The 22,281-nt window shown below is 41.8% G+C and overlaps 2 protein-coding genes across 6 annotated transcripts in view; one reads left to right on the top strand and one right to left on the bottom strand.

Moving 5' to 3' along the window:
* The window catches only part of Tiam2 (TIAM Rac1 associated GEF 2), a 107,087-nt gene extending 88,029 nt beyond the window's left edge, over positions 1-19,058 (top strand). For all 4 annotated transcript variants that reach the window (XM_013076695.3, XM_087193543.1, XM_004856848.4 and 1 more), the window contains 12 exons: positions 4,638-4,817; positions 7,349-7,417; positions 7,972-8,097; positions 8,847-8,955; positions 10,561-10,740; positions 12,676-12,794; positions 13,608-13,716; positions 14,303-14,361; positions 15,382-15,487; positions 16,018-16,105; positions 16,440-16,594; positions 18,012-19,058. In XM_013076695.3, the coding sequence (XP_012932149.1) occupies positions 4,638-4,817; positions 7,349-7,417; positions 7,972-8,097; positions 8,847-8,955; positions 10,561-10,740; positions 12,676-12,794; positions 13,608-13,716; positions 14,303-14,361; positions 15,382-15,487; positions 16,018-16,105; positions 16,440-16,594; positions 18,012-18,643 (1,932 nt within the window). In that variant the 3' untranslated portion in view covers positions 18,644-19,058. The remainder of the gene's footprint in view (positions 1-4,637; positions 4,818-7,348; positions 7,418-7,971; positions 8,098-8,846; positions 8,956-10,560; positions 10,741-12,675; positions 12,795-13,607; positions 13,717-14,302; positions 14,362-15,381; positions 15,488-16,017; positions 16,106-16,439; positions 16,595-18,011) is intronic.
* A 151-nt stretch (positions 19,059-19,209) lies between these two features.
* Tfb1m (transcription factor B1, mitochondrial) overlaps positions 19,210-22,281 on the bottom strand; it is a 58,170-nt gene continuing 55,098 nt past the window's right edge. For both annotated transcript variants that reach the window (XM_004856852.3, XM_004856851.3), the window contains 2 exons: positions 21,913-22,040; positions 19,210-19,552 (listed from right to left, as the gene is read on the bottom strand). In XM_004856852.3, the coding sequence (XP_004856909.1) occupies positions 19,303-19,552; positions 21,913-22,040 (378 nt within the window). In that variant the 3' untranslated portion in view covers positions 19,210-19,302. The remainder of the gene's footprint in view (positions 19,553-21,912; positions 22,041-22,281) is intronic.

Raw genomic sequence — 22,281 nt, 5'->3', positions numbered from 1 at the left:
GATAGTATCCCTTAGGTCTCCGTGTTGGTTAAGCCTGTTACTAAATTTCTTCAAAGTTAACTTTCTTGCCCTCTAAACTGGGATCGCAAACGTAGCACATACTGCAAATGTTGTTCTTTAAGTGTTTCCATGTGAAATATTATCCCAAGTTACGGAGCACTTTTAAATCCTTTTTCTTACGCTAGACATGTTTTTGAGCCCAAGTGTTACAAACAGATGCCTTTGACAAAGCTTGTGGTACTTGGAGCCTGATTGAGGGCTTTGTGGCACACTGTGCCAGAGGAACGGGACAGAGCTCAGCTCCTGTGAGGAAGAGGCCTTCTGATCAGCACTAGTATTTCATGCAGCAGCTATGAAACCTCAGTCTTAGTCTTGAAATAATTCTGGATAATATAATGAACTTATCCCATAGTAATTATTTTTTAAGGGTTTCAAAGCCCACAGGAAAACGGAAAAGCCTCGAAAAACAGACACAGTTCAGCCTCTTTATATAGAGCCAGAAGGTGTCCTTATCCATGTATTGAAACAAAAAACAAAAATAACTATGCTTAAACATCTGTTCCTGAGTGAGCCACTCTTCCTTTATAAATAAGATGAAATCATTTTCAAGCAGGGATAAATCTTCGTGTAATCTTAAAAACCTGAAGAAAAAAAACTGGGTAGGGGCCAATACCACGGCTTTTTCAGATAGTTTAGAAAAAAATGTTTTTGTTTAATCTTCTTAATGAATCTTTAAAGAAAATATTTGTGCCCTCTTAAAGATGGTGAAGCCCACAGTGAACTGAAGATCTTAGTGTTGATTGCTACAAACGGACAAACACAAAATAGAGGCCCATACTGCAGTGGGCCTGGGTTTCTCCTCGGCAGGATCCTCAGACTGCCTGGTGGGATTGGCCTAATCGACTTCCCTGCTGTCTGTGCGGCTGTGTCAGCTCTCTGAATGCACCGGAGAATGCTGGGGCAAGGAGAACCTTCACTCCATGGTGGACAGAGGTAGCAGGAGAGGCAAGCCTGCTTTGCCTGTGCTCTGCTGGATACTGAGTAGTGGCCAGTGCTGTGTGGACAGGTAGAGAGGAGAGGGGCCTCATGCCATGAAGGTTCTGTCCAAGCTTCAGTGAGTCACAGTAAAGATAAAATGCTCATGAGTTCTGTGACAGTGCCCCACAGGTTAGGTGGAGAACAGTTTCTCGAAACATTACCTTTCCGTTGCTCCATAACCAGTAGCAGTTTGAGATGTTTGATGGGATAGACACCACTGCTGCGTTTTCATGAATAAAGACACTGACAACTTAGAAGTCATCGCTATTCCTAGAAAATGCTTATGAACTTCACATTGAATCCACCTTTAGGGGTTCACTGTTTGTAACCATCACCGAGAATAGAGGAACTGCAATATAACCACCCCGGTGCCTCTTTCAAAGTAATTTTGCAGGACACATCTGTACTCTCTTCTTTTGGGAGCCCTGCCTCCTTTTGATCCGAGGTAATGCTCACAGCCAAACTGTTAAATGTGCAAAAGGTGTCTTTGCAGCACTTGAGCACTTAACTGCAGTACCTTGAAAAGTAGATTTAATATTGAACAATTTCAGAAGCAGACATGGTTTTTAAATGAATTTTCATTTTCTAAAGTGGCAAGATACTTTATTTTTAAAATCTTGTTATTTTAACACTGCATTGCTAGGTGTGAATTTTGACATCCCAGCAAGGCAAAGCTGTAAGCTTACCAGATGCCATTTAACTTATGGTGCATTTCGTCAAATCTTCTTTTACACAATGTATGCATGCTTAATATAGCTTCTACAGCCCTGAAAACTTCATTTTCAGGATTGCAGAATTAAATTGTCTGAGCTTGTGGTGCAAATCCCAGGACAGAGATTTCAAGAAGGAGTTTTGGAGTCTGAGTATTGTCATGGGCTTTTTAGCAGTTAGTAGAGGGCCAAGCCAGAACCCCAGGGTCAGGATGTGATTCTGTCTCCTTCCTCCTACCTTGTGCCCTCATTCCACACATCTTTTATGTGGCTTCCCCTTCTGTGCAGATGTGACATAGGAGACCCAAGCAGATGTAGCTGTCCTAAGGGGTAGACCAGCTGTTCTCTGCAGGTCACACATTGGCATCCTTTGGGAAGATTTAAAAAACACCCATGATAGGGTCCCAGGTTTTCTGATTCACTTGGTCTCAGCACAGTGTTTCTGAAAACCCCAGCAAAGCTAACATGAAGCCTGCATTGAGGCTCACTCATGGGCAGGATTCAGATAGTCGCAGTTATATTCCTTTGGGTTCCCTCAGAGGCTCATGTCCTGGAAGGGAAGGGATGGTGCCTTTTGACTGTACTGTTCTCTGGGCCACTAGGCTCTTGAATCACTAAACAGTGTTGAAATGTCTTCAAAAAAACGAATCATAGAATTTGGTTGTTACAAACATGAGACATTTTGAAAAATCAAGTTGCATTCTGATTGGTGCCTTAAAATCCACATCTGTTTTTTTTTTTTCCCCCTTCTTGGAAATTTTACCCTGAAATACATGTCCTCTGACAGGCATTGCCAGAAATATGCATGTGTTCACATTTAAAAGAGAAAAATAAGTTGAAAATATATATGTCCAACGAGAATCATTAGTACTTATTTATGCTTTTGATCTGTGGAAACAAATTATTTTATACTTTATATGTCTGTGTGTCTAGTTGGAGGCTTAGTACCTGCTACCCACTTGATCTAACTTGTGCACCAGGATTCTTCACCAGACGAGGGAGAAGTAGTTCTATCCAAGGAGCCAGGCTCTGTGTATTGCTCAGCCCACTTTCCCACTGCAAGTTTGGGCTGTTCTCTGGTTCTCCCTCGGACCAGGCTCCTGTCAGGACCACATTATAAGCGACTGCTTTGCTGAAGCCTTCCTTGGCAACTTGTTCCAAAGTGGTGCTTCTGTCCGTGTTCTTGCCTTACATTTTCCATTTCTTCCACCCAAGCTCGTGTGGGCTTCCAGACTACCTTAGACTGTACTTAGGTGTTTCCAACCTTGTGAGTCTTCTTGGGTAGGAACTATCTTGTAGTTATTTGGAGACAGAATAAGCCCACAATTGGTGCCCATCAAATTGATTGAAAGGCAGAAGATAAGTGTTGAGCTTTAATCCTGACTGTATTTTCATTGTGTGAGGACACTGGTGGGGTGGAGGTAGCACAGAAAAGGGGTGGGCCAGAGTAGCCTGGGTTGCTTTGCGGCATTCACTTTGTCATGTGGCAGCTGTATTGAAAGCACGTGTCAGGCCACCATGGTGGACCAGCATACTTGTATCAGTTGACTGTGTTCTGAAATATCCAAGCAAAGACAAGTTCACCTTTTTGCCTTACAGAGTGATGAACCAAGGCCAGGCATGAAGGCGTCTAAAATGAAGAAAGTGCCATTTTAGTTGAGACACAAAGTTGCCAGATATTTCAGATATTAGTCACTTATATCCGGACCATGCTGCTCTTTGTTGAATAATGTAAGAGAGATGCAATGAACACCAAGCTGGGCATGTGAGGCGATGTCAAAGAAAGACACAGACAGTGGTAGGATGGGGTGGAGATGGATGTGGGCAGGATGGAAAGAGAAAATGCCACATTACTTGCAATGCAATGTGGAGGTACTCTGGGAACTATGGAAGCACACAGGAGCAGACATTCGAGGCTCTAAGCTGCCAGCCTACAGCAGGAGCACACAAATGGTTCTCTTCGAGAAAACATAATCACACAGTGCTCAGAGCTAATTAGGAACTTGTGTCAAAAGTTTTAGTGTCTCTAACCTTAGATATTTCTGCTCCTCCTCGTGCCTTAATCTGCGTGCTTTTTGTCCTCACTACCTGGAATGAATGCTTTCTCGACTCACGCTCCCTAAGCCTGGCCGTGATTACTCACTGCTAAGACCCAGCTTAACCCCTCTTCTGTGAAGGTTTCCCATAGGGCTGGCCATGCCTCTTCTCTCACATTCACCCTGCAACTTGTGCCATCTGCTCCTCTGCCTGTATCTTCCATCAAGCTCTGCATCCTTTTAGGGTAAGGACCTTCATTTTCTCTTCTCTGTCTTGGTCTTCACTCCATTCCCAGCACACGTACCAGCTCAAGACTTTTGCACTCAAAATTCTGTACTTGGCACAAGTTGGCAGAGCTCAGGCATCAAGCTACTCTAAGGTTGCTGTGTTGCCTCACCATCCCTGAGTCTCCCAGGTAGTCTATCTGGGAGACAGAAAGCCACCTGAGCCCAATGTTGAGGGACAGGGTGAACCCAGTAAGGCTGTTTCCTGTGAGTGCTCTCAGGAAGTTCTAATGCCTTGATTTCAGAGCAACCTCAACTTCACAGCAGATGGTTAGCCAGGCCTTGCCTCTCTGATTCCAGCACTGAAGAAGCACATTACAGCTATTTTCACACTGGGATGTGTTATGTGCAAAAATTCTAAATATTGTATAGATACCATTTTCCTCACTGGACTCAAATGACAGCCAGAGTGGTCTGAGGTGAATGAAACTGCTTGCCCTTGACCCAGGTCTCTGAGACTCCGGAGTGAGTGCCAGGCACAGACAGAGATTCTTGGTGTCTTTGGTGGGTTGCTAATGTTAATGGTGAGTGACTTGATTATTACTTTCCATCTCTTGTCATCTCTCAGAGTGCTGAACAGATCACCACACTGTGTAGGGGCTTTAACAACACCCAGACCAAGAGTATGGAAGGACCCAGGGAGAGTCAGGACCCACCTCTGAGGCCTCTGGCCCGCCACCTCTCTGATGCAGACCGCCTCCGGAAAGTCATCCAGGAGCTCGTGGACACAGAGAAGTCTTATGTGAAGGTAATGGGAAGTGCCGGGCATTCCCTCTACTTAGCTGACAGCTAGTTGCATGCTAGCAGAGGCTATGCTAGCAGAGGCTATGCTAGCAGATCACCTCTGTCCCAGACATCTGCCAGTTATGAAGTAGACACCTGCTCCTAGAAACATTAGGGAGGAAAGGGTGAGAGAGTGGAAGAGCTGAGAGGACCCAGAAAAAATTCAGATTCTTGACTCATTTTGTTACCAAGGTAGCTCTCACTATGGAAACAGATGTTCTAGCTTGTCATTTGCAATCTGTGGGAAGGAGTCTGTACTGCTTTAGTAAAAGATACTAGAGATCACTTTAGGTGACAAGCACTAAGGAGCAATCTGTATACAAGTGGCTGGATACTGACCCCAGAGCCCAGGCAGACCCCAGGCCATCCCTGCTCGTGGGAGTCACTGTAGAATAGAGGCCCACATACAAGAATGTTCTTATATCATGATAACGGCATAGCTTCTGAGTATCTTGAGTACTCAGAGAATTCATGTATCTCATCAGCCTCAGTTATGAACAGAGGAGCCTGCAAAAGCAGAGAGTTCTTTAAGTATTTGCTGAAGCTCTGGAGCTACTTTAAACTCATTTTGTCAATTCCTGGAACAATATGGCACAGGCAGCAGCTGAGAATCCAGGCCTGGCTTTGCACCTTTGGCTGCATGTTGGGCAACCTTTCCATTTGGGCCCCTTGTTCTTCCAGGAGTGAGGTGCTCAATCTAGGAGTTCAGGTTGGCACACATGTGGCTAGTACTTTCTTTCTCCACAAGACATACATGAACTTCTCCTTTCAATCATATCACTGCTGTTTACCTGGACTTTACCAAAGGGTCTCAGCCAAAGCTTCCTTTCTTTGGTCCATAGAGGAGAAGGAAAAGTCAGTGGGAGAGATAACATTTCAGTTTCATTTTCCTTTATGTCTTCCCTTGCATCCAGTGTAGAGAGATGAAGTGGCCACCAGGGAGTTCAGAATGTGTCCACCGTGACCTTTGTTCAAGTAGCTCTGTGGGCTGTGGATGTTTTTGAGACTTCAGAGCCCTTCTGATATTTTGAGAAAAATCATGGAGCCCCTGCAGGCAGAGTCAGGAGCAGAGCTGCAAGTAGGACCCGAGTCCCTTTTTGTCCTCAGGGTTTTCTGCCTGCCTGTGAGGCCACATTGCACTAGGAAGGTCATTTCAGTGTGATGCCGGTGGCATATTGAGGTGGATGTTGTGGTCACGCAGACAAGACGAACCAACTCTCGCTTCTCTGCAGGAAACCTGCGCTTTGTCTTCATAGGGCCTCTGGCTTCGTGGCTCTGTCACCCCCAGTGCAGCGTGACCTGCTCTTGCTGTGCAGTAAGTCCTCTGAGTGGCCGGCGCTGGCCTGGATGGGAGTGACTGCTGCATTGCCACTTTCTGTACAAATAACCACACTGGGTGCCCACTGTGATTCACACACTCCCCACTGTTTTTAAATTTCTGTTGTTGATATTTAACACAGAATTTTCCTTGTCATTTTTTAACCTGAATCCCTGCATGCTCCTTGAAATTTGCAATATCTGTGTGTTTCCCAAGATTGTATTGAGTGACTTCTCACATCTTAGGCTGCTGTAGTGAAGACGGGAAGTTTCTATAGTGAAAGCCCATCAGCATCTCAGGCCTGGCTTTGCTTTCAGAACCAATACCATGAAGATTCTGGGAGTGCTCTGGGCTTTGCGAAGGTCTCTGGGTCTTAGATTTGCCCCTTGTAAAATGAGGGAGTCAGTGCAGCTAACTTGTAGTCAGCTGTGTCTAGGATTTTAGGACTCAGAGTTCTTCACAATAAATGAAACATGAAAAGAGAAATTTTTTCTATCTCTAAATTGTATTTCTATCACTAAATTAAATTGGTCTTGGATTCAAATTAATAAATTAGAAGAAAACCTTAGTGGATTTTATAAATGCAGTGAATTCCCACTCTGCTGTACTGCTAGAGCCCACTCAACTAGAGCCCCAGTAATGGCTTAGATTTTAAACATGACTGCTAATCTTTGGAGGCTTTTTTTTTTTTTGCATTGGAACATGGGAGTTTGAAATTCTGCTGGTTTATGAAGCCCAGAGTTGAAGAGCTCCCCAATCTTGTGTTGTCCCTCCCAGCTCCATGCTAGAGCTGTCATTGTGGTCCCTAGGGGAGAGGAGGAAGCCAGATCCCCAGTGGCTCTGGCCACACCTGGCAGCAGTACTGTACCTAGCCACACTTCCCTTCCCTTACAGAGAAATGAGGGCTCCAGTGGTCTAGAGACAACTTGTTTGGTCAGTGAGACACTAAGCAGAGTGTGTGACAGAGCTGTAAAGAAATATGCAGAATTCAGATGATGGTGCTAATGTGTATTAACCTTTGCATTAGGTGAGCAAAAATAACCACTTTTAGGGTCAAGAATTTCAACAAGACCAACTTCATCATTACTAATGGGAGTATTTGTAGCTGCTGCCAGGGCTACTGGACTCTCTTGGGTACTTTAGAGATTTAAGTGTGAAAGAATCTCTTCTTTTTTCAGGATCTGAGCTGTCTCTTTGAATTATACCTGGAGCCACTTCAGAATGAGACTTTCCTTACCCAAGATGAGGTAGATACTCACTTTTTCTGTTCATTGACCCTTTGTCAGGCCAGTGTCTATTTGCTTTTTAGCATACCTCCTAGGGTACTATATACACCAATTCCAAAAGAACATCTGAGACTCAGGGTCTTCAGAAAGTCCCACGTGTGTCTCCTCCTAAGTCACAGATGTGGCTTCTGTTGCATGAGCTCAGAGGCAAAAATGTAAAAGGTAGAAGGATGATTATGCTTTTTTTGTGTAGGGAGGAGGTATGGCCAAAATACTTCTCAGTGCATGCATTTTTAATGTTAAATCACAAGTATTAGTTCTTTTCTTGCTGACTTCTACTTTTCCTGACTTGAATTCCAAGAATTTTGTATTCACTTAAAAAGTTATCTTAGAAAAAACAAATTGTAGCATCTGGAGCTGTAGTCTCTTTACATGCAAATTATATGCTCTTCTGTAAAGGGTTTGCCTCTGCCTCATTCCTGGGAATGCTTCCTCTGGTTGACATGTGGGCCTTAGAAGTAGCAGGCCTCTAGCTTGTCCTGGATAACACTTCTCAAACCCCACCCTTCACCTAGATGGAGTCCCTTTTTGGAAGCTTGCCAGAGATGCTGGAGTTTCAGAAGGTGTTTCTGGAGACTCTGGAGGATGGAATCTCAGCCTCCTCTGACTTTGATATACTGGAAACTCCCTCACAGTTTAGAGTAAGTATTTTTATACTTAAAGCAAAAAGAGGTGTGTGTGGCACAATTTTCCTTGAAAAAGAACCTGTTGTTCCTTGTCAAGATAAATTTAGTGTTTGTACTTTTTCCCCTAGCAGGTGGTAAAAGAAGGCTACATTTTTTTTTCCTAGAGTAGCTGCTTCTAGCAGTCAGAAATCTGGACAGCTCCACCTCTGTGGAGTCACCTGGCTGCTAACTCTACATGTGCTCTTTGGTCGTATTTCTGGAAGGATTCCAGAAACAATAGCACCTACTCCACACCTGGGAACCTAGGGTAGAGAGTAGGTTTCAGATGCCCTGATGGAGGTTTCTCTTCTGTGAGGTGTCTGTGTTAGTGCCATGGCTGTCAGGAAGCCCCTCCAGGGACAAGAAGGCAGAAAGCAGTGGAAAAGGGGCCAGGAAGTATACAATGAGCATCATTCATCCCAAGTAACTGAGAGTTGGCTGTATTCGTTCACTCTTGGGATCTCCGTAGCGTACCTTGGTAGATGTATATATCTTAGCATTTTTTGTCCTGTGGTTGAACGTGTTGCCAGGAATCTTTTCTTCAAGCTGAAGGTCCACTTTGGGGATGCATGGGCAGATCTCCATCTGCTGAGTGGTCTTGGGCTTACTTCCCTTATGACTCCTAAAGCATTAGTGTTGTGGCATCTGACAGACAATGCCACAGGCCAGGCACACACATACTGAGCAAACCGTGTCTGATTTGACTCTCTCTGCTCTCCTTCTAGAAGCTGCTGTTTTCCCTTGGAGGCTCTTTCCTCTATTATGCAGATCATTTTAAACTGTACAGTGGATTCTGTGCTAACCATATTAAAGTACAGAAGGTTCTTGAGCGAGGTGAGTTGTTTGTACCTTTATAACTCTGTTTTTTGTGTTATTAACCGTTAATAAAGGGCAATTCATATTTAATAGTATGGGTAAGTGCAATTTGAATGGATTATGCTCCATTTTTTGACCTTGAAAACGACAAGTCAAAGGGAATATTTTCAGTTTATTTCAATGTATTTGTAACAGTGAACAAGTGTCCCTAAGAGAGGAGATGCCGCTGTCACGCATCGCTTTGCTGTTAAATCGCATTTGAACTCTTTTCCTCTCTGCATTCCATTCTCTAAAACTTTGCGACCATAATCCTTGCATGTGGTAGAAAGAAATGAATGCTATAATTTTTGTTGTTTTGTCAACTCTGTTCTTAAATCCCAGAAGCTACTACAAACTACCAGGATACCATGAAACTCACAGGATATGTTAGCTAAAATTAAAGTCTCTTTGGTGAATCTAGGAAGAACTTGTTTCTTCAGAGGCTGGTTCTCAGTGGTCCTTCTTTGCACTGTCATGGAGGGCATGGAGAGGTTTCTCCTGACTCTTGGAGTGTTTAACCATTTCCACTGATGGGGCTTTGCTTCGTGATTTAAAGGCAAAATTTTATAGTATCCCAGAAACCCCCAGTTTTAAAAATGGAGTCTTGGAGTGCTTATAATTAATAAGACCCAGACAAAATCCATCTTCTGTAGCCACTTTAAACAGAGGTCTAACTCCACTGGCATTTTGTCCCACAAACAACGTATAGATAGTCTACAGTAAAACAAGAGCATGCAGTGCTCTATACCTCCTTTGTCATAAAGATGATCATTTCATTAGTGACTTGGTTTGGCAGGCATGATCCAAAATGGTACTGTATATTCTAGATCAGTGGTGACAAACCTATGGCAAACCTGTGGCACACGTACTGCGGCAGGCTGTTTATCATCACTGAAAGCTCTAAAGGGTTCACCATCATTGACCTAGATGCTGTAGATTTTGCTCTTGACACAGAACCTCAAATATCTTCATTCAGATTGGTTACATTCCAAGCAGCTGGTCAACTAGCACCAACTGGTTGAATCCGAAGTGGCAGCTGGTGTGTTTGTTGTCGCCTGTACTAAATGTACCTGGATTCCTGTGTGTATCCTTCATGGGACTCACACACTGAACAGAAAGGCAGTTCTCATTGCCAGAAGGGTTCTAATGTCACACCTAAAAGGAGCTGTATAACTCTCTTTGCAGGCTGTGGCATAGGGTCTGGAAAACATTGTTCTGTGCCTTTAAGAATTGTTTTAAACTCCTTTTTTGCCACCTATAACAGCATCTCTCATGAGTATGCATGAAGTATATATACATTAAGACTGACACCCCCACATGGGGACTGGGTGTTTTCTCTGGTGTGTGGACTGTACTCCTTTGGTGTCCTAGTAAGCTTCCTTCATTCCCAGGACTCATTAGAGCTAGATGCTGCATCCCAGGTTGACAGCTTGGAGCTTGACCCATTGATGTGTTTGATCATTAAAGGATGACATTAGAAGACCATCGAAATGGGTGACTGAAAACAACTCTGTTAAGATAAATGAAACACAGTGTAATGCATCAGCTGTGTTCTTCTAAAGGTCTTGTATTCATTGCTTGCAGCTAAAACTGATAAGGCATTTAAGACTTTCCTGGATGCTCGGAATCCCACTAAGCAGCATTCCTCCACCTTGGAGTCATATCTTATCAAGCCAGTACAGAGAGTGCTCAAGTACCCTCTGCTGCTGAAGGAACTTGTGTCCCTGACAGACCATGAGAGTGAAGAGCACTACCACCTGACAGGTAAGGCTGTGAATGGGCCTGCTTGCCCTCCGTGCCTACAGGCACAGCTGTTCTCCTGTGTAAAGGTGTGTTCTGAATCATTTGTCACTACTGTGATCACTCATCTTGGTTACAGCTTTCATAGGTGAAAAACAGCTTGCTATGGCCATCCCATTAGAGTGTACAATATCCTTTGGTAAAAATGATCTCAGTGGAGAACCCAAAACTACTCTGAAGGGTGATCCAAGCTAAATTTTAAAGAGGTAATTTAAGCTCAGTGAGTTGAGTATATTAGCTCATGTCACTTGGTGCCATCAGAACTGAAAATCAGACCTCTTTTCTACCTGTCAAGTGGTGTTTGCTGCCTAGTGCTGCTGACCATATGTACTACGCAAGGTGCCACCTTGTGGACATTTCTGAGAACTGAGCTCTGAAACCAAAGGCCCAGCGACAGGTTACGTTATAGAACAGGCTGATATAGTATCATCTGTAACCTTTGAAATTACTGGCCAATGGCACAATTTGACAGAAACACAGAGCTCCACAGTTTGAGAGTAGAGTGTCCCTTAGAGAGATGTTTTACTTGGACTACAAGGACTGGGAGGTCCAGTTGATCCATAAAATTCCTAGGGAGACAAACATTTACTTATACAGGTTAGAAGTACTGAAGAATAATATAATAATAATAATATAATAATAATAATGATGTAAATTAAACATGTGCTTCCATTACAAACACCTTGGTATCATAAGCAATGAAGACAAAAAATTTTTATATGAAAATTAAATTGTACAAGTAAGTGATACAAATTACGATTAGTATTCAAATACAGGGTAAAGAGTTCATTTCGCATCACAGTGATCTGTCGTTATAAAGACTGTTAAAAACTCCCAAACCTCCCTCCTGACTGAATTAAAATACTGAATCTGGAGAACAGAGTTTAAAAACTAACTGAATTTGGAGATGAACTGAAATTCTGCTTTTTATTTTGACAGTATTGTTTTGTCCCTCAGATGCCCTCATACAAAGCTATAAATACCATGTATACATGCAAACAATTTCTCTAAGCAGTTAGGTGTTTACAGAGACATCTATAAATTCTAATTTAAAAAAAATCATTGTGGATTCAAATTCTACTTCATCATCCCAGAGGAGAAGCAGAACTCAAGAGCAGATATTTGAGGCAGCCTGATTTGGATTGAGTTTTGGCTTTGCCCCTTGTTTCTCTCCAGAACTCTGGCAAAACACTCTGCACCTCTTTTCAGAAGGGTTTTCTCTTATGTAAAATGAAACTGGTTAGGTAATTAAGTCATTGTGTGGATAAGAGAGTCACATGAATATCCTGACACATGCTAAGTAGGAAGTGCTGAGTAAAGTTAGCTACTTTACAGTCTCCTCATTTCAAAGAGAATTTGAGGTGGAAGAAAATTTGTTCTTTGTGATGACAAGGGTACAATGGGCTGTGGTGAGCTATGAATGAATAATGCCTCTATTGGAGAGAATAGATCTTGAATCCTGGCTTGAATCTTAAGCTCTGTCTTAGTCACTTTCTTGTCCTTGCCTGAGACAGAACACCTGACACCACAACTTAAAGGAAGAGAGGCTTATGGTTACAGTCCATGGTCAGCTGGCTCCAGTGGAGAATGGCATGGCAGAGAGGCACAGTGGAGGAAAAGCTGCTTTACTTCATGGCATCCAGGAAGCAAAAAGAGTCAAGGGAGGAGCCAGCAAGAGAGATATAGCCTTCCAGGTCATGCCCATAACCTGCCTCTCCAAGCAGGGCCCACCTCCTTAAGAGCAAGCCAGTTATATGCCCCTATAACCTATCACCTTCCTACTGTCCCACCTATGATCCCTTGAGGCTGTAGGGAGACATCTAGATATAAACTATAACAAGCTCTTTCATTATTGCTATTGGATAGATTTAAATATGAAGATGATTTCTTATTTTGCAGAAGCACTAAAGGCAATGGAAAAAGTAGCAAGCCACATCAATGAGATGCAGAAGATCTATGAGGATTATGGGACTGTGTTTGACCAGTTAGTTGCAGAGCAGAGTGGCACAGAGAAGGAGGTCTGTGGGGATCTGGACTTGGGGGCCTCATGTGTGGTGGGTGGGGCTTAGGTGACCTGTTAGGATCCTGTTAAGACTTCGGAAAATGCCTAAAATTTTTTTAACCTTAATGCATACAATAAACTATAGTTTAGAAGGAAATGTGACATAACATTCATTACATCGATCTAAAAATGTAGCCTTATATTAGTACTATTTATCAGGTCTACCAGTCCTAGGGGCTGGAACAGAGGGCGGCTTGGCCTGGGAGGGGAGAGAAGATGGAAAGGGAGGACAGCATATGAAGAGAATATAGGGGTTTTGACTTTTTCTTTTCCTTTTAAAACATCAAATATTGGTGGTTACCTACTTACTTAGAACAGTCCAAGAAGGAGCTGACATTGTGTGTGCATGCGTGTGCATATGCATGTGTGTATGTGTTTTTTGGTCTGATTGCTAAATTTAGAAGCCTTGTGTTCCCAAAACCTCCACAGAAGAAGCAACAAAGTTTAGTAGAAAATGAGCCAGAGTTGTTTTTTTTAAGTTCAGTTTCAGGATTGGTACTTTTTTATTATTAGGCCCAACACAGCTTGGGAATGAGAGATGGAGAACATACTAGATCTGTGGCAGATGTTAACAAAGTCTTTGGGACGAACTTCGACACGGTGGCAGAACTGTTAAGGAAACAGAGTTGCTTATAAGGCACATCTTACATGTACATAAGTGTGCACTGAAACAAAATGCCTTCACCTTTGTATTATTTATCAATCATCGTATAACATCAAAACATCTACCCCACAGTTTCCACATTTATTTCCTGTTTTTACAATCTAGGTAACAGAACTTTCCATGGGAGAACTTCTGATGCACTCTACAGTCTCCTGGTTGAACCCATTTCTGTCTCTAGGAAAAGCCAGAAAAGACCTGGAGCTCACAGTATTTGGTTAGTATTCCATTCAAAAGAAGGTGAACCTAAATGAGACTGGCAACAACGAAGCTGTTGACCAGCCCTGCTAGATTTCCAGGAGTTTGAAGAGTTGCTGTGATGGCCAGTGACTTAACACAGCCAGCCTCCAACTAGTTAAAACACCATGGCTCTGCATACTCATTATCTGTTCTTCCTTGTGCTGCTTGACTCAGCCCAAGAGTTCTAGCAGCAGACCTCTGGAGGCTATTTTGAAACTTGCTATCTTAATAGTTTGCTGTATTTCAAAAATCTCTTTTAATTGTCACTGGGAGTTAGGATAGTAGGCATATATAGCTAGTGTATGGTCACTGAGATGGACACCATCTCAACTTTCAATAAAACAAAGAAATGCTAGGGCCTTCTTTAGATGTAGCTATTAAATAATTGGAACTTCTTTATAGTGCTCAAACAAAACAAAAAAGTACTGTTTATTCACCCAAGTTTTTGGCATAATGGAATCTTAGAGATTTCATAAATTTGAAGAGCTTTGTTCCAGTAAGATTCAGTTCTTCTTTCACCCTAGAAGAGTTTGTATAATGAAAAATTTTTTCCCTTTCTTTAGTCTTTAAGAGAGCTGTCATATTGGTTTATAAAGAAAACTGCAAACTGAAAAAGAAACTGGTAAGATGAATTACTTTTAATTAAAGCTACCTTTTCATAGCTATCTTTTCCTATAATGTTGGACTGCACGGCCCACTAAGTACCAATCACACTAACTGATATTATTCTCAGACAGAAACCCAATCAAGTACCCAGAACATCTTTGAGTCTCTATAAAGAGAAGATACTTGCTTTTAAATTAGGTGTAGACAAAAAAAACACGTTGGGGCCTGCCTTACCTTTCTCTTGTTGCTGAGACAAAATACCCAACACCCAAAGTTGAAGGAGGAAAGGTTTATTTAGCTCACAGTTTGTAGGGGCTTTAGTCCATAACTGGCTGGCTCCAAGGCAGGGTGGCACATGACAGAGGGACAACAGTTCATGGCAGACCAAAGGTAACAAAGCAACAAGAGAATCTTGTTATACAGACCGCTGGGATTAGGGCAGTGCCAAACCAATCAGTGTACTGGTTTAGTATCACACGCCTTTAATCCCAAGCATCACACACTGTAGATTCAGCCATGTCTGAAAAAGCTGTCTTATTACCACATGAGGCTTTGAGGGGACATCTAAACTCAAACCATAACAGGGCCTACATAGAAAACTAATTTATAGCCCTGAAAATGCCCATGTTGTTTGTTCCATACTTAAGAAATCTATGTAACTTTGGTTTGTTTTCAAGTATCATTTACCTTGACTCAAAACCAACCAACTAAAAACAGAACACAGACAGCACCGCCGCCGCCCCCCCCCCCCCCCCCAAATCATAGTTTAGCTCTGGATACAAGCCATCAGCAGTAATGGGAGTACATGGAGATTGTTGCCTCAGGACCTGGGACCCGGGGCTCCCTGAACCATTATCCTGGCTTTTTTTCTGAAGGAAAAAAGCCTGGGAAGTCTTTGAAAACTGGATACATACCTGATTGTGTCCTGGCCACCCGTGCTGCCGCATGGAACCCTGCACACAGAAGGACATGAGGCTTCTCTTTGCCATGTACATGAGCTTCCCTAACCTTTTCCCTGGGGCCTTTCACTTTACAGCCCTCCAATTCCAGGCCTTCTCACAGCTCTGCTGACTTGGACCCATTTAAATTCCGCTGGCTGATCCCCATATCTGCACTTCAAGTCCGACTGGGGAACACAGCAGGTAACTTGTGCAGTGAAAGTATTTTAAGAGACTTATTTGAATTGTGGAATAAAGAAAGTAGGAAAAGACTGCTGGAGATGATTTTTGGTGTCTTATATTTATAGGCAAGGAAAATGAGGACAGGAGAGGTTGTTTTGGTGTTTCTGAACAAACTTTTGGGAGAAACAAAATGCCAGTGGACACCTTTTGTCTCTCAAATACATCCCTTCTTTGTTACCTTGTTTTTGTAATCAGTAGTTTTTAACACTATCCTAATTTTCTTGATTCTTTAAATTTGCTAAACAAAGCTCGAAAAAAACTCAAAAAGTTTAATTTTTTACAAATTTAGATATACCAGAAAATTCCATAAGATTAAGTAATATTGCAAGAGATATTTTAAAAAGGGGAGGGGAGGGGCTCTGACCCTGGAAAATATTCAGATACTTCCAGAATTACTATGTTTCAGATCTTCAGTTTTAAACTTCACAAGTGTTCGTAACCAGGCATTTTGGCAAAGTTGTAAACTCTTGTTTACATTTCCTTTTACGCAGGGACAGAAAATAATTCCATATGGGAGCTGATCCATATAAAGTCAGAAATAGAAGGACGGCCAGAAACCATCTTTCAGTTATGTTGCAGGTATTTCTGACTTCCAAAAATTAAAACCAGTAGAAGAATCATGTCTTTTTTAAAAAGGGAGTTTTAGTCTCCTCCTCAGTTTTGATGACATCAGGGTAACCCCTCTTCCTCAAAAGATACCTGAGAGTCTAGAAGGAGAATACATCAATTAGATATATGTATCCAAATTTTTGAATGATCACTTCTTGCCTGCTTCTGTGATGAAGCCCAGGTACGGAGGTTGGGAAGCTGCTGTTGATCTAGCCTAGACGCTGCAAGGCAGCACTGAGGAAAGCAATGGCCTCAGGAGAGCCTGGGATGATAGATACTATGGCTCTTTCTTTTCTCCTACCAGTGACAGCGAGAGCAAAACCAACATCGTTAAGGTGATTCGTTCTATTCTGAGGGAAAACTTCAGGCGTCACATAAAGTGTGAATTACCCCTGGAGAAGACCTCTAAGGATCGCCTGGTACCTCTCAAGAACCGAGTTCCTGTTTCAGCCAAATTAGGTGAGAATTTTGCAAGCTCTGTATTTATTCAAGAAATTATGAGGTTTTAAAAAAGGATATATATTCTTATAACACGGCTGTAAGTTATTTCTTTGTAAATCATCAGGGGTAACTTAAAGAGACTTAAATATTCCTCTTGCTCCTAGATACTCTCTGACAAAGCATGTCTACCTCCATTGCCTAATCTCATCTCTCACCAGTTTCCATCCAGACTTACTATCTTTGTTTCTTCCACTAAGGATGTACATGAGTCCAAGGACTTTATCTTGCTTATTGCAGTATTCCCAGGGTTCTGAAGAACACCAGGCATTTAGACCAATACATTCCTTGGTACTCAACTGCTTTGAAACTCATTGAATTTGGTACTTGACTCATTTTGACATGAAAGTTTTGTCCTGGTACTTGTTTGGTAGTCCACCCACAAGCTACAACTTGCGGGTACTGACTGCCTCGTGATTCACTACCTTTCCCCTGAAACAATTTGTTTGGTACTCATGCACCTCCCAAAGCCAATTAATGATGAGAACTGAGGTACCACTGTACTTAATGAATTAAGATCAAGAGACTTAATATACTTGTTCTTAATAAGTCAGCAGGTAATCATTTTAGGCTACACTATTCTTAAACTTTCTGCCTGTTTCTAAAAGTTCAGCTTCAGTTTCAGAATCTTCTTTCTGTATCTTTATCTTTGTTCTTGACTTTAGTCTTAAGCATATAACTTCTTTTGAGGCACAGTTTGACTTGATGAGATTTACTGTATAATTTTTTTTCTCTATTGTTAAATTAAGCTATGGCTGTCAAAACTAACATGGTGTTATTGTCTACAGAAACACTCATTTAAAGTGCCCTTTCCCCCTTCAACCCAAGAGAACAAAGTCCTCATACATACACACATAGGCACAAATAATTAAATATACATATTATTAACTGTGAAAGTTGACTAGAAATTCTAGCAGAGATAGTTCTCATGAGGCAAAGAACATTTTTCTGCTTGTAATTGAGCAGCAAGGGAAATAAGGTAAGATATGCATAGATATGGTGTAACCTTGATTATCAAATTATATAGTAGTTTAGTAAAAGAATGAAATCTAGATTTTATTAGTGATTAACTTCAATTTACTCCCTGGAAAAATAATCCTAGCCCTTATAGTAGTTTATTGTTCTATTTAAATAATGAAGCTTTGGGAATCTAAAGATGTTGAATTCTTCCAACATACAGTTTCAAATAAATGTAAGTAAAAAAATGCTATGCTTGCATTTTTTAAGTCTTTGCCCAAATGCCAGCATACATGGTAAAGTCAGATGACAAAATAAAATCTCAAGTGATTAAGATGTTAAATCTAATGCCTTATGAGGCAGAAATGACACATTATATACGCTGCCTGTCATCCAGGGAAATGTGCTTTTCTCCTTCCAGCGTCATCCAGGTCTCTTAAAGTCCTCAGGACCTCCTGTAGCAGCGAGTGGCCCAGTGAGGCCAGCAAGGCTAACTCACTGGACTCAGACGAGTGCAGCCTGAGCAGTGGCACCCAGAGCAGTGGCTGCTCTGCGGCTGAGAGCAGGCAGAACTGCAGGAGTGTGGCTCCAGGGGGCGACGCCCATGTGGGCTTGGCGGAGTTTCCCGACAGTCTCATCAAAGAGAGTGATATTCTGAGTGATGATGAGGACGACCACCAGCAGACTCTGAAACAGAGCAGCCCCACCAAGGACATCGAAATTCAGTTCCAGAGACTGAGAATCTCTGAGGAGCCTGATGCCCAGCTGGTGGAGCAGCAGTCTGGTACAGGGGTGGGCGAGGGTCAGAAGGGAGAGCAGCCCAAGCTGGTCCGGGCCCACTTCTGCCCCATTAAACGAAAAGCAAACAGCACTAAGAGGGACAGAGGAGCTTTGCTGAAGGCGCAGACTCGGCACCAGTCCCTTGACAGCCACCCCGAAACCGTCAACATTGATCTCAATTTTGTTCTAGAGCGAGAATTCAGTGTCCAGAGTTTAACTTCAGTCGTCAATGAAGAGTGTTTTTATGAAACAGAGAGCCATGGAAAATCATAGTACAATTCCATCCAGATAAAGGTTACATTGCTCACTTACTTCTAAACTGGTGGTAAAGTGGAAATTGCAGAAAAACTATTCATCATTGAGTTTTGTGCAGTATGCATTTTCCCACAAAATTGTTGTAAAGATTTAAGTTATTTTAATTTATTGTGGATCAGAAAACTAGATTAAACTTGTCAGAATCTGTAAATTACTTAGTTTATATCCCTTTTGAGCAGGCATCAAAATGATTTAGAATCCTAAAACTGCATTCTAATTTTAAGTTATGTGGAAAAAAGTAAGGATGAGGAAGTTGTGATTAATAGCTTTTAAAAGGATCATCTTTTATCAGTCCTCTGGGCATTTTCTTTGAACTGTTTTTGCTTTATTTAAAGTATACTTAAGTTATTTTAATGTGGGTTAGGGGTACAACATGCAGATAGTTCATTTTTGTAGGGTTGTAATAGAGGCTGTTTATACTAAACATGTCATATCTATGTAGTATATATATTAAAAGCTTGTACTGTATCTTATTTGATATTTATTTTCTCTACCAAGCTGTACAGTAAAAGGAACATAAGTCATCTGGTCATTGGTATTTTATTGTCATTCTGCAAAGATAAGCACACACAGAAGCAGCTCCACACTGTGGAATCAATCTGTCAGGCTGCAAGCCCCTAAAGTGGCATCTCGAGTCCGTAACTCTCTTTCTCCTCTTTTTTCTGTTTGTCTCTTCTTTGCTTGAGCTCTTCTCTGAAGTTATAACCAAAAAGCTGTTGGTCTTCATCACACATTTTTCTGTATATGTCACAGAGGCTCCTAAAGTGCAATATGGAGAGCTGGGTGGGCCGAAGAGTGGGATCTATGTCCGCCAACTCTAACAGCTTCCCCGTACTTTCTAGGCGCCGAGCTTCAGGGAATAACATGCTAAAGGAAAGGGGAAAAATTAGCATTTTACTTAAATTCTGGGACTCACGATATGTCTCCTACTCTCATTTGAAAATGATGTAGTTCCTGGCAATTGTTCCTTGAGGGAGTGGCAGTGGCCACTGGAGCCTCTTGGGTTACAGCACAGGCACCAGCAGTGACCCACTGGAGGCAGATCTAACCTGATTACAGGGTGTGTTCACAACAGGAAAAACATTTTTTCCAGTGCTGATACACGCATCTTTCGGTAAGTTTAAAATAACATCGGCTCAGTTCTTGTAGAAATATGTACTGGTTTGCCTCCCATTTTGATGAAGATTGTCTATTATATAATAAATCTCTAATTCTGATTCTCTAATTTGCCTGTACCTTTGGAATGCTTGGCCACAAGAGTGCCCTGTTTTGCAAAGTTACGAAATAGCTGATGCAAAAATACAAAGTTATTTTATTTCCAAGCATATTAAAAATTGATTTCAATGTATTTTGTATTTCATCTAACCAAACCAAGTCAATTTTAAAATAGTGAAACTACTTGAAATATTTACAAAGACAGACCCGTTTTCATCTCTCAAGTCTCAGAGAATACAGAGCTCACCCAAACAAAGGCTTGGAAGATGTCATTGCCAGTGGAGCAAGTTTTTCTTCCAGGCCGATGGTCTTCTCGGCAGGAACTGCATGATCCCCACTTTTCAGGGTGAGGTAACTTAGATCTGAGTTCACTTTCATGGTGGAGAGAGTCTGATAATGGCTTCTAAGATGTTGGGATACCATCAGGTCAAACTGGGCCAGTATAGAGGACTGTGTATGGAAATGAATGGCCCCATCACTTAGGTAGGAGTTGCCATGGAAACATTAGGGCCACCTTGAGGGTCAGACCAGTTCTAAGATTTCCAAAAGCAAGATGCACTTCTTATGATTTTTTTCTCCCATAAATCATGTACAAGCAGCAAAATATAGAATGAATATTTAGAAAAATGTATTACAGTCAAGACACATTGTTGCTATTATACCCCTCAAAATATTTCCGCTTGCTTCAAACAAACTTATGCCATTGATCTTGCAACTTTCTGAAGCAGTTCTCTTTCATGAGTGACCTTATGAGGTGTGATAAAAAATGTACTCAATGTCACCTCGGCTGCCTCACAAGCACAAGGTCATGAGTTCAATCCCCAGTCCAAAAAAAAAAAAAATGTATTCAATGCTACTGCTGAAAGGCAGGTCATAAAAACATGATGGAGTGTCCTTTATTCAATGAATCTGGCATTAGCTAACTCCTAATTTTTCCTTAAAGTAAAAATGACCACAAATGGTAAATATTTTCAATTGATTCAGGACATCTAAGAAGCCACAACAATGAAACTATTTAAACATTCACTGTATTTTTTGGCCATACCTTGTACAGTTATATGTCATACTAAATTAGAGTTAACAAAGAGCAAGTTGAGATTTAACATCTACCATCTGAAATCTTTAAGAAAGGGTTTTATAGTTGCAGTAGTTTCAGCATACAGCTGCCTAACCATACCTGAAATAGTCATGTGACATAGGGGCTTCCTGTGACCATAAGAATTAAATGGAGCTATGTATGGAAGTCTTAGGAAATGAGAAATATGTGGCTGTGAAGCCAAATATTGACTATATATGGAAGTCCTTTAAAAATACGCTTTTCTTGCTTTCTTAGACTAATTGGGCCTGAGTAAACATTTTTTAACTTTCACTAGTCACTGTAGGGCTCACTGAAGCACAAAGGCTTTGAAGCACTATGCTACTGTGTTCCTGGTGGGGGGTGCACACACTTATGCAAAGTAATGAGCAGAACAGAGGAGCTCTGGGGTAAGTGAAACTTCTGAGCTTCCAAAATAACATTACATTTACTTCCTAGCTTTCACATGTCTTTAACATGTATGTATGTTTCAATGCCAGGCAGCTTTAACCACTGTTGGTACATGCGTGACTATTCCATGCATGACTGCCCCGCTTCTATCACCAGTGATATAAGCCACCCAATGGGATATATATGTACCACTGGCAGAACAAGCCACTCGATGGGACAGTAGTTCAAGCCGGCAGGAAGATGTTAAGAGATATGGCAACTCAGTACAGAACATGCCTTGTACAGAGTTACTTCAATCTGTCTGAGCCTGAGAAATCATGGATTCTTTAGTACAGGGTCGGCACGAGCCATGCATCTGTTCTAGGTTGTACTTGGGACCAAACCAACCCAATTTGTAGGTGGCATCTAAGATGAGCATCAAGGCTTTGCTTGTCCTCAGTGGCAGGCAAGTTTTTACCGTCAAAAGATCTGAACTAAGGTACATTTAAGAATCATAAGGTCAAAAAGGAGGAGGGACCATTCTTACCCCAGCCCTCGGTGGCAATATTTCCTTCGGAACTGAAACACATTCTGAACGACTTTTTCCACCAGCTTGAATGGCTGTTCTATTTTGGGTTGTATCAGGGGTGTGAAGTGCACCACTCCCACGTCCACCTTCAACAGAAGCAAACATGTATCACTGTGGCATGTTAAACAATTCATCTTTGAAAATCACAGGAACATGGGCTGTTGAGAACAGTTTTCACAAACACACCTCTCCTTGTACTTCTGTTTCCTTATTCTCAGGCAGCAGAAGCAGCTAGGTTTTGGATCTAAGATGACTCAGAAACCCCAGCTGGCTGCACCTACTCCATAATGACATCCACTAGACCTGGGCCTGATGACCACTTAATTT

The sequence above is a fragment of the Heterocephalus glaber genome, unplaced genomic scaffold (genome assembly GCF_053883595.1).
Source record: "Heterocephalus glaber isolate CG9 unplaced genomic scaffold, H.glaber_assembly_v1.0 deba00001593, whole genome shotgun sequence".
NCBI classification, from domain to species: domain Eukaryota; kingdom Metazoa; phylum Chordata; class Mammalia; order Rodentia; family Bathyergidae; genus Heterocephalus; species Heterocephalus glaber.
Note: the sequence above shows the minus strand (reverse complement) of the source record. Positions and strands in the feature narration are given on the sequence as shown.